Source organism: Engystomops pustulosus, chromosome 5 (assembly GCF_040894005.1).
Source record: "Engystomops pustulosus chromosome 5, aEngPut4.maternal, whole genome shotgun sequence".
In the NCBI taxonomy this organism is placed as follows: domain Eukaryota; kingdom Metazoa; phylum Chordata; class Amphibia; order Anura; family Leptodactylidae; genus Engystomops; species Engystomops pustulosus.
The window spans coordinates 197,861,832-197,873,963 of NC_092415.1; the positions used below are offsets into that span (position 1 = coordinate 197,861,832).

The following is a 12,132-nucleotide window of genomic DNA, read 5'->3' on the forward strand; positions in this document are numbered from 1 at the left end:
CCTGGAATATAAATCCACATTTCACAGTCATGCTGCTACTAACATGCATGCATAAAGGTATGATGACACAGATCTTTAGGGCCAATACCTAACACTGGCTGCAAAGAGCGCAGCAGTGTAAGGACACCTCCTTCGTGCACTTGGAGAAGTTATAATCCTAGAATAAAAATCCACATTACACAGTCCCGCAGTTAGTAACAAAATACAAAAAGGCACTGGCTTCAGAGAGCACAGAGCACAGCAGTGTGAGGACACTACTCAAGTGCATTTAGAAAATCTACGATCTTGGAATATAAATTTGCATTTCACAGTCCTTCTACCAACAACCTAAATTAAAGGTACCATGACACAAATCTCTAGGGGCAGTACATGACACTGGCTACAGAGCACAGCAGTGTGAGGACATGCCTCCATTGAACTTTGGAGCAGCAGAACTGTGACATGTGGATTTCTATTCCAGGATTGTAGAATCTCCACCAACGGCATAACATTACAAATCTCTAGGGCAGCACAGAGCACAGCAGTGTGAGGACATGCCTCTACAAGTATTACTATACTATACTACATTACTATAAATCCATATTTCACAGTCCTGCTGCTACTAACAACACACACAAAGATATGATTACACATGTCTCCAGGGATAATACTTTGGTTATTGTTCAATGAATTGTATAATGACTTAAACATCTGCAGAGCTCTGGCTGTGGCTCTGCCATCTGCTCTGCCGTCCTTCACTCCAGGTCACGGCCCAGTCAGGTAGAACCCGGCACTTTCTCCGTCCCTTTATTCTCCCCCCGGATCTGGTTTCGTTGCCGTAGAAGCGGCTATCAATGGAGGATCAGGTTTCCAGGCTCCGCTATCCTGTCTCGGTCTAATACGGCAGAGCGGATCAGTGTATGACTCTATAATGAGCACCCCGTTTCAGTGATCAGTACCAGTTTTTGGATTTTCCACACTTTCTGGGAGGCTGTTACATAAATCTGTCTACTTGTATACCCAAAAGAGTTGAGATCTACCAGAGATCAGGTTATGGCTCTGTTCACATTCGCATCATGGCGTCTATCCGTAATGAAGCCACACACATCTGGACACCCCCTAGCTTCAGAGAAGTGAGGGGTGGGGCGCAAAGGAGCCAAAAGTGGCGGGATTTGGCACAAAACAACAATTGCATCTTTTATCATATACGTTTTATTCCAGTTTGTGGTGTGAGATCTAATTAACTCGTGCGATGAGTTTAAACAGGTTATTTGGGTTATTCCTTGGTGGGTTCAGATCCGCATGTCATTTGGGGCTCAGACATCGGATATTTCTTTCGGTTTCTGTAGGAGTTACCTGCTCTATTGCATTCATGACCCATTGAAGTGGCTGCAGTACTAAGCACAGCCACTGTATCATATATGGCGCTGTGCTTGGTGAGCAAGTAGAGAGGCTTTCGTCTCTTCCGTATGCTGATTGGTGGATAATTTGATAATGGGGTCCTCCAAAATGTCTTCTTGTTGTGATGCACCATTACTATTAAATCGGTTACGGTACAACAGCAGTAGAGCAAGATTTCCACATCCGGACATATGGTCATAAGTTATATGGTTTGCAGCCTTTAAAGGGGAGCTCTAGCTTCACAATCATTGTATATCATTAGACTAGGTCATTAATATCTGCACCTCCACTAATCGCCTAAATGTTAGTGGCTACTGGGCATTGCTTAAATTTCTTTCAGGGGTGGCGCCCTACTTTTAGCTGCGGATGAGTTCGGTATTGCACTTCAGAGAAGTTCAGTCCCATAGCAGTGAGTGAGACTAAGCTGCAATGCCAGGTTCAGCCACTATAGAATGGGTGGTGTTGTACCTGGTAGACAAGTTGGAGAGTTGCTGTCATCCAGACCCCCCACCGATCTGACAATTTTTCTCTCCTGCCATTAGGTTATTGTAGAGATGGCCATCGCATTTGCCCAGCAGACAGAGCTGGCACGCCTGGCATCCCTCAAAGACGCAACAGAACACAGAGAGTCTCCAGAGGAGCGGAGTGAGACCCCTGCAGAGAAGGCGGAGCAAGATGATCAGAAGCTTCAAGATGAGGCGTCACTGGAGGGGTCGCCTGTCACTCCCACAGAACATCCTGAAGATTGTTTCTCCGAGGATACAAGTCAAGTGCTGGATCCTCTTCCCAAGGAAAAGACTGTGGTCCTCAATGAAGAGGTAAGAGGTTTTAAGTAAAAAAATATATGTTTGGTTATCTTCATTGTTTGCATTCTCCTGAAACCTACAGTCGGGACGGAGGGGGGAGGCTCCCGCTGCAGTCGGGACGGAGGGGGGAGGCTCCCGCTGCAGTCGGGACGGAGGGGGGAGGCTCCCGCTGCAGTCGGGACGGAGGGGGGAGGCTCCCGCTGCAGTCGGGACGGAGGGGGGAGGCTCCCGCTGCAGTCGGGACGGAGGGGGGAGGCTCCCGCTGCAGTCGGGACGGAGGGGGGAGGCTCCCGCTGCAGTCGGGACGGAGGGGGGAGGCTCCCGCTGCAGTCGGGACGGAGGGGGGAGGCTCCCGCTGCAGTCGGGACGGAGGGGGGAGGCTCCCGCTGCAGTCGGGACGGAGGGGGGAGGCTCCCGCTGCAGTCGGGACGGAGGGGGGAGGCTCCCGCTGCAGTCGGGACGGAGGAGGGGGGCTCCCGCTGCAATCCTCACTGAGCCCCCCACCCATCAATAAGTTAGGCCCTATCCTGTATTCATGAGAAAACCACGAAAAAGCCTAAATGGTATTTTACCCTCAAAGATTCATAAGAACAGCATAGCCCTTCCTGGACAATTTGTCAGACTCTGGAATATAAACAACTCCCTAGAGGGTTTTATTGATCACTCCAATGATTCAAAGACAAGGCTGGAGAACAAGGGATTTCCTAAAATTCTAGTTAAAAAGCTCATGTAAGAGCCAAAGAACTAGATGAAGCTGCTCTATTACAGCGCAGTGTTACTAGACGGATACATCAGTCAAGGCTTCACATTCTCATTGTATTATAACCCTGGGGGTGAATGAATTAAGGACACAGTGTAGTACAGACAGGATACTGGAGGGTAACTTTACGTGCATTTACTTTTTGCACGTTGTAACCAAAATATGAAAGAGAAGGTTCTCAAATTTGGAGATCAAATAGTCCGAGTACAACATTTTATCACCTGCAAGTCGACATACGTTGTGTATCTGATTGTGTGTCCCTGCAAAAAGTTCTATACAGGCAAAACTATTCGCTACACACTAGATTGAGGGAACACGTGAGACCAGTATGGGCGGTGGTGCCCCCCGAATAGTCAAACACATTCCAGAAGTTCATAATGCCAACCCCCAAGTTTTGAGATTTGCCGGCACAGAGGTGGTAACCACTTTAACTTTTGGGGGGGATAGACCTCATGAGCTTCTCACAAGAAAGGCTAAATGGATGTTGTGGTTCCTTGGGCTTGAAGGATAAAATTGATTATATTTTTTAAAGGGAACCTGTCACCAGGAGACCCATTTTTAGCACTCCCCCAGTCCCCACAGAGCATAGTACATACACTGCCAAAGTGTTTTTGTATTAAAAATTGGTTTTTCAGAAAAAAAGATCTGTTATATTGTACCTTTCATTAGCTTCTGCTGTGTGACTAGGCAGTTGCCAAATGGGAGGGGCTGGAAAGGAGCAGTCCCCCCCACCCTTGGGAAACAGCTTCTCCATGTGACCTTTTCAAATATATGAAAACACCCATCACTTGGCTTAGCGACGCCCCCTGCTCCTCTACAGCCAATCCCGAGTGTGGGGAGTTATTCATATATTTGAAAAGGTCACATGTTTCCCAAGGGTGGGGGGGGGGGACTGCTCCTTTCCAGCCCCTCCCAGTGGGCAACTGCCTAGTCACACAGCAGATACTAATGAAAGGTACAATATAACATAGGTTTTACAGAAAAAAAGATATTTTTTATACAAAAACACTTTGGCAGTGTATGTACTATACTCTGTGGGGACTGGGGGAGTGCTACAAATGGGTCTCCTGATGACAGGTTCCCTTTAAAGGGTAACTAGGCTTCAACAAGGAAAGTTCCCGGATGTTCTCTCTCCCTATTTGATATTACAGTATACGGTCAGATCTCATGATATTTTGGGTTCTCTAGGGGCTAGGTCCTGGGATATGGACGTTGATACTCGTCGCTCCTTCCCGTCTCAGCGTAGCGACCATCTTGGTAGAGGCTACATTGTTTTTGTTCTCCACCCCATCTTTTTTGTGTGGCGTCCTGCCTGTTCCAGTGTTTTTGTGACGTTCTTGGATTGTAATGTATACGTGTTCATTGCTATAGGCATTATTGACATTACATTTACTATTTCTGCAGTATGCAAATATTTAGTAACAAGGGGTAATCTGTAGGTCCTATTGATATACCCCCCCCCCCAGCCTTGCAGCAGTCCATGGAGTGATACATAATAACTCCACCCCTTAACAAGGAGTGGCTTGCGTAGTCAGGTGGTGTAAACATGTGACGCTCTGAATCATGTGACTACACGGAGAAGCGCTAATCAGGGCGAAGCGGTGAACGCTTTCCCGTGTGTCCCCCGTAGACGTCTTGTACGATGTTGATGTAAGTACGTTGAACAAATTAATAGACTCTAAGAAGATTGGTGAGCGCTGTAATTGTCTTTATGGACTGTGTATTTTGCCTCAATGCTTTCTCGTACTGAGCACCAGCTTACTCCTATAAGCATACAGCCCTGGGGTAACCTACAGTCTGGCATTTTAGTTGCGCCACCCTCCCTTCTTCTGTTTGCTCTATGCACATGCACACTTTGCACACTTTGCTCAGCCAAGCAATACATGTGTATAGAATAGGTAAAGGAATAGAACTGCTACCCCTGTCCTCCCCCAAACACCTATAGCAGTGGTGGCGAACCTATGGCACGGGTGCCAGAGGTGGCCCTCAGAGCCCTCTCTATGGGCACCCTTTCCATCACCCCAGGGTAGAGTTTGCCAAACAGGACTCAAGGCCTCTTGCAGTCCCAGACAGCCCAGGACCCCAGAAGGAAGCTACAATGATAATCCAAACTTGTTCTCCTTCTTTCTATCGTATTGGTGTCCTCAGGTGCCTATACAATTTAAACCTGTGCCAGAGCAGGGAGTAATAAGTTACTGCTTAAATTGTCACATTGGCACTTTGCGAAAAATACGCAGGTTTTGGTTGTAGTTTGGGCACTCGGTGTCTAAAAGGTTTGCCATCACTGACCTATAGCATCTCTACAATTATAAAATCTATTGATATTCACATGTTGGGGAACACTCTATTATTTGGTGGTTGCCCGAATCCACCCAGTGAGTCTGAGCGGCTTAGTAGTCTCAGCACTGGGAGTTCTCCGTCAGCACAGTCTATGATGCCAAGTGGTCCATGACACTGGGAGAATCACATGATGCTGGGAAAGAAAGCGACGGAGTTGTGTTGGAAATTGTCTTACTGATTGAAGAAAGTCAAATATTTGTACAAGTAGAGAGGAGAAGTCCGAGAGGATCAGTCCGGCAGTGAGGAGAGCGCGGCCAGTGAACAAAGTCGCTGTAAGTAGCTGGATGTGACACCGAGCTATGCTGTAACATATACTGTCTATTTTTGCTATGCCACTGGGATAGCAGAGGTCAGAAGGTGTCTATAAGGCAAATCCGTGGTACACTTTTTGCATTACTTTACCTTTTTGTACTTACTTTTGTATTGGTTTGTATGTGACATTACATATTTCTGCGGTGTTGACTTCTATGGGACTTCCAGGACAGCAGACAGGACGGTGAAGTCTCCCTTTGTACAGGGCAGGTTATATTTCTGCCTCATTTGTCCTCTGTAGCCGCCTTGTTTTCACATACATTGAAGGCAGCTGTGTCCTGTTCTGTTTTCTATAGCTTTTATTAACTATAGGGTTGTAAAATTGGCATTATTGTGTACTTCCAGGAGGGCAGAGATAAAAGCTACAAACAGAGCCAACATATTGGATCCCTGACAGAGCAGTCTACAGTATATGAGAACGCATGCTGGCTACAAGGACAGAGACGTCCTGGAAGTCCCTTAGAGGTCAAGTAAGCCCAAACATGTTTATTTGTTCTTCTTTTCATCTCTGTAGCCAGGATGTGTTCTCATACACTGCAGGCTGCTCTGTCAAGGATCCAATATGTGGGCTCAGTTTGTAGCTTTTATCTCTGCTCTCCTGGAAGTACACAATAATGCCATCTTTACGACCCTATAGTTACAAAATAGGCAGATTCAGGCAGTTTCTAGTAGTCTCCCTTTGTAAGAGGAAAGTTAAAATTCTGCCTCCTTTGACTTCTGCAGCCGACATGCTTTCGCATACATTGCAGGCGGCTGTGTCCTGTTCTGCTTTCTGTTGCTCTTATTAATTATATCCCATTTGATGTTCCCAAACTCTTTTTAAATATGGGGTTGTAAAGATGGCATTATTGTGTACTTCCAGGAGAGCAGAGATAAAAGCTACAAACAGAGCCAACATATAGGATCCCTGACAGAGCAGCCTGCAGTGTATGAGAACGCATGCTCGCTACAGGGATAAAAAGGAGCACTTCCAAACATGTTTGGGCTCTCTTGACTTCTAAGGGACTTTCAGGACAGTAAACAGGACGGCAGATCCTAGAAGTCTCCCTTTGTACAGAGAAGGTTATAATTCTTCCTCATTTGTCTTCTGCAGCCGGGATGTTTTCACATACATTGCAGGCTGCTCTGGCCTGTCCTGCCTTCTATAGCCCTTATAAATTATATTCATTTTGATGTTTCCAAAGGTTTTCTTATTTAGGGTTGTAAAGATGTCATTATTGTGTAGATCCAGGTGAACAGAGCTTAAAGCTTTAAACAGAGCCGACATATATAAGATCTCTGACAGAGCAGCCTGCAATGTATGGGAAGGCACTCTGGCTACAGAGATAAAAAGGAGAACATATACACAAGTTTTTTCTTTATATTGTCGTAAATGCAATTAAAAAAAACCCAGAAACCACTAGAGGCGTATTTTGAGGAATTATATAATTAGTTTTAAATGTTATTTTTTTTGCAAATATTTTCAGGACTATAACCACATGGTAGCAATGGGAGCAGAAGGCGCCAAGTTCAAGCAAATGTACGAGGAGAAGGTGGAGGACATGAGGCAGGAGCTGGTGAGGCAGGAGCAGGAATACCAACAAGCCGCGGAGGCCCTGAGACTGGCACATGCCGCACAGCTGGAGAGGCAGATGTATGACCAGGAGCAGCTGCTGCTAGAGGTGCACAGGCTCAGGGCACAGCTGGTGGAGGTAAGGAACTCTGCTGCCAAGTTGGGGCACACATACCTACTGGGTCCCGCGGAGTTCACAGAAAGTCCATTGTCCGACGATCATGCGCTGTGCCGCGATTCACTAAGATCGTGCACCCGATATCCTGCATGTGTCGCTTCCCCGCTCAGGTCCCAGGAGTTCACCTTCTTCTTCCTGGTGCATGCAAGTGCTTGGCTTGTGACTCAATTTGAATCTTAAATCCTGCGCTTAATCTGGATGGCCGCCCCCGATTTCTGTCGCATGGAAGCAGCACAGCTGCGCCACAATCCGAGTGCGTGCGACACAAGCCCAGCGCTAACCCCTGTTAAATACTTGTCTTAGCTGCGTAAATCCCAAAAACTGCGAACAGTCCAACGAAAGTGCGTTCGGCTACCCTTAGTAAATAAGCCCCAATGTGTTATTGATCGGGCAAATCATCTGATAATCCTCCTAAACCCCTGATACATTTGTATTTGTTCTCAATGAGAGAACAAAGAAAATTTTGTCAGCGGCCTTGACCAATCGGCCTACAGCCAGTGTTAGTCCCTTGTCCCCTAGAGAGATGTGTAACCATAACTTTGTTTATGTTGTAAGTAGCAGCAGGCCTGTGAAATGGAGATTTATACTCAAGGATTGTAGCTTATGGTAGCTGACTGGTATGTGTCCTTACACTGCTGTGCTTTTAGGGTCCATGCAGACGAATGTATGGGGATCGTATATATACGGTGCATACATCCCCCATAGTTGTCTATGCGTCCCAGCTCAGTACGGTGAGCACACGGTGTGCTTACTGTTCTGTGCCGTCGCCGCAGAAAAGATGGAGCCATGCGCCACTATTCTCTGTGGAGAGGGGAGGGGCAAGAAGTACTCGCTTCTCCTCCTCTCCAGCGTGCCCAATGTTTGCCCACCCAGCCGTAGCCATGTGGCCATTGACTGCTGTAGTAGTCACCCATGAGGTGGCTTTAATTTTTATACAGAGAAGAGTAGAAGCTTCTATATAGCAATTTAATTCCAGCGAGCTAAGAGTACAGCAGTGTGAGACCCAAAGTCCCCTTCTTTTCAGAAATCTAATTTTAAATTTCACAGTTCTGCTGTTACTAACAACATACACACATTTTAGAAGAAGAAGGGAAACTGCTATAAAACAAATCAGTTCAGAGAGCTATGAGCAGTGCAGTGTCAGGGTAAGCCCCCCCTCCCCAGTGCACTTGGAGAAGCTACAATGCTTAAAAATAAATCCATATTGCACTGTTCTGCTGCTACTAACAACATACACAAAGAAGTGGTTACACATCTCCCCAGGGACAATACCGAACACTGGCTGCAAAGAGCACAGCATTATGAAGACAAGCCACTAATGCACTTGTAGATGTTCAATATATCACAGTTCTGCTGCTACTAACAACAAATACAGCTGTATGATAACACATCTCTACAGGGACAATACATATCGCTGCTTTCTGTCTGTATGGTCATATCTGCTGACAGGTTCTCCCCAAACTAAACAAGTGATATATCAACATTAACAGAAGGTGATGAGGACCACAAATTAAAGTTTTCTTTTAGGGTAACATATGATTATCTGAGATGACCCAAAAATTCGAAGAGCAAAAATAGTAGTTAACAAAAAAAAAAAAAATACAGAGAATCAAAACCCTGACGAACTCCGCCAGCTCCATTGAGATGTATGGAGCAGAATGGTCATCCCCTTTAAATTCTCCGAAGTCTCCAGCCTGAGCCTGAATTGGTTAAAGGGATTTTTATCGTATGTTTAACCCTTTCCAAACTGATAGCTCCAGGTCTGGTTTCTCTTTTTCAGAATATTTAATCTTATTTGTTTTGCTTTTTCAAGGCAAAACACGGGCACAGAACTGTAATAGATAGAGGTTCTGTGGTACTGGTACCACGGACTGCGCTATTCTTATCCTTTAAGAAGAAGGCGGATGGTAACTTTGTACGTGATGAAGAGCGGACAAGACGTGTCCTGCCTCGTGTCCCCCTGCCTCCTGGCAGAACGGGACAGTAATGTAACCTGACAACCTACAGACAGACGTCCCCTCCTCTCCCCTCCAGCCCAAATTCCACTTCTGAGTTTTCTTCCTTGGTCGTGGTGATGGGGGGGTTTTATTCTGCTATTATTATAGCATTATTTTTTCAATATTGTTATGATTTATCCTTATAGCATTCTGAATAGTTTCTAATTTTTATTATTATTGATTCATTATTATTTACATATTACTATTATTTTGTCCTTATTTTCTTTTTCTTCCTCTTCTTCATATTCTTCTTTTTCATTTTCTACTTTTTCTTCTCCATTTTCATCTTGGTAGTAATAACTTATTATATTATTACTACTTCCTTTACCTATATGTTTGCCCCTTTCCTGGCACACGAGGGGCTCTATACCCAGGGTCTTTTCTTACGAACAATAGAATGAAAGGATATTTTTATCTCAGGAAACATAAACTATGTATCAGTCCAGTGACCTGAGTGTGATTTGTCTAGGACGCGTCTGTGATGAGTGATCCTCAGGCCACGGACAGGGAGCAGCAGCTGCTGGCGGAGCTGGAGACCCTGCGGGTGACCTGTGCGGAGCTGGAGACCCTGCGGGTGACCTGTGCGGAGCTGGAGACCCTGCGGGTGACCTGTGCGGAGCTGGAGACCCTGGGGGTGACCCGTGCGGAGGTGTCGGGGAGGGGGCAGGCGCGCCCGCTGCAGGATAGCAGCTCTCAGACACAGGTACGGTCATGTCCGGATGCTGAGCTCCTTCCAATGCCTGGACACTGTTTACCTTTCCTCCCGTTGTATCCCGATAGCAGGGGGCGGAGCCTGTGTGTTTGGATGACGGCTCCCCCCCCCCTGTCTATGGTTACCGTAGTGTTGTCTGCAGCAATGTCACCGCATGCTAATAGCACAATGTTTTCTCCTCCGCTGCCTCCTGCATGACTTGTTATGCTAGAAGTTAGATATGAAAGTTTCATGCATATTTTCCATGATCCGGAGCGTCGCTGCGTCTCTGAGCTGACTCCGGAATGACGGGATTCCTCTCTCTCTTATCCTCTTTACCTTTGCAAAAATTAACCCAGGATGAACGTCGTCTCCTGCAGCCCGAGAGCAAAGAGCAAGACTGGGAGTGCGAGCAAGGAGATGGGGAGCCGAGGGCGGACGAGGGGAACCTCAGCAGTGATGTCACCGGGGACAGGTAATGCTGTGTGTGACCCCTCCCACATGACTCCTCCCTGAAAATTGCATGCGAAGACCGTTTCCTATAAAAGTGGACTTTGATCTATGATTTTTGGCAGAGCTTCATTGTAATAACCTTCACATGAACAGTCATTGTTAGAGGCCTGAGACATAAATCATTGTTATAGGGAAAGGATAGACATGAGAATTCTCTGCTTGGTTTCATAGTACAGAGATGATACACACAGTGATGTCACAGTACAGGGATAATACACACAGTGATGTCACAGTACAGGGATAATACACACAGTGATGTCACAGTACAGAGATAATACACACAGTGATGTCACAGTACAGGGATAATACACACAGTGATGTCACAGTACAGGGATAATACACACAGTGATGTCACAGTACAGGGATAATACACATAGTGATGTCACAGTACAGAGAATACACATAGTGATGTCACAGTACAGGGATAATACACACAGTGATGTCACAGTACAGGGATAATACACAACAGTGATGTCACAGTACAGAGATAATACACACAGTGATGTCACAGTACAGAGATAATACACACAGTGATGTCACAGTACAGGGATAATACACACAGTGATGTCACAGAACAGGGATAATACACACAGTGATGTCACAGTACAGGGATAATACACACAGTGATGTCACAGTACAGGGATAATACACACAGTGATGTCACAGTACAGGGATAATACACACAGTGATGTCACAGTACAGGATAATACACACAGTGATGTCACAGTACAGGGTTAATACACACATAGATGTAACAGTACAGGATAATACACACAGTGATGTCACAGTACAGGGATAATACACACAGCGATGTCACAGTACAGGGATAATACACACAGTGATGTCACAGTACAGGGATAATACACACAGCGATGTCACAGTACAGGGATAATACACACAGTGATGTCACAGTACAGGGATAATACACACAGTGATGTCACAGTACAGGGATAATACACACAGTGATGTCACAGTACAGGGATAATACACACAGTGATGTCACAGTACAGGATAATACACACAGTAATGTCACAGTACAGGGATAATACACACAGCGATGTCACAGTACAGGGATAATACACACAGTGATGTCATAGTACAGGGATAATACACACAGTGATGTCACAGTACAGGGATAATACACACAGTGATGTCACAGTACAGGGATAATACACACAGTGATGTCACAGTACAGGGATAATACACACAGTGATGTCACAGTACAGGGATAATACACACAGTGATGTCACAGTGCAGGGATAATACACACAGTGATGTCACAGTGCAGGGATAATACACACAGTGATGTCACAGTACAGGGATAATACACACAGTGATGTCACAGTACAGGCATAATACACACAGTGATGTCACAGTACAGGCATAATACACACAGTGATGTCACAGTACAGGCATAATACACACAGTGATGTCACAGTACAGGGATAATACACACAGTGATGTCACAGGACAGGGATAATACACACAGTGATGTCACAGTACAGGGATAATACACACAGTGATGTCACAGTACAGAGATGATACACACAGTGATGTCACAGTACAGAGATGATACACACAGTGATGTCACAGTACAGGGATA

At 45.7% G+C, this 12,132-nt stretch overlaps 1 protein-coding gene across 7 annotated transcripts in view; it reads left to right on the forward strand.

The window, feature by feature from the left end:
• Window positions 1-12,132, forward strand: part of AKAP9 (A-kinase anchoring protein 9) — a 142,350-nt gene that overhangs the window by 52,100 nt on the left and 78,118 nt on the right. For 6 of the 7 annotated variants that reach the window (XM_072154293.1, XM_072154295.1, XM_072154294.1 and 3 more), the window contains 4 exons: window positions 1,923-2,198; window positions 7,065-7,289; window positions 9,795-10,028; window positions 10,376-10,491. In XM_072154293.1, coding sequence (XP_072010394.1) covers window positions 1,923-2,198; window positions 7,065-7,289; window positions 9,795-10,028; window positions 10,376-10,491 — 851 coding nt within the window. The remainder of the gene's footprint in view (window positions 1-1,922; window positions 2,199-7,064; window positions 7,290-9,794; window positions 10,029-10,375; window positions 10,492-12,132) is intronic. The other variant, XM_072154298.1, reaches the window with a different exon arrangement.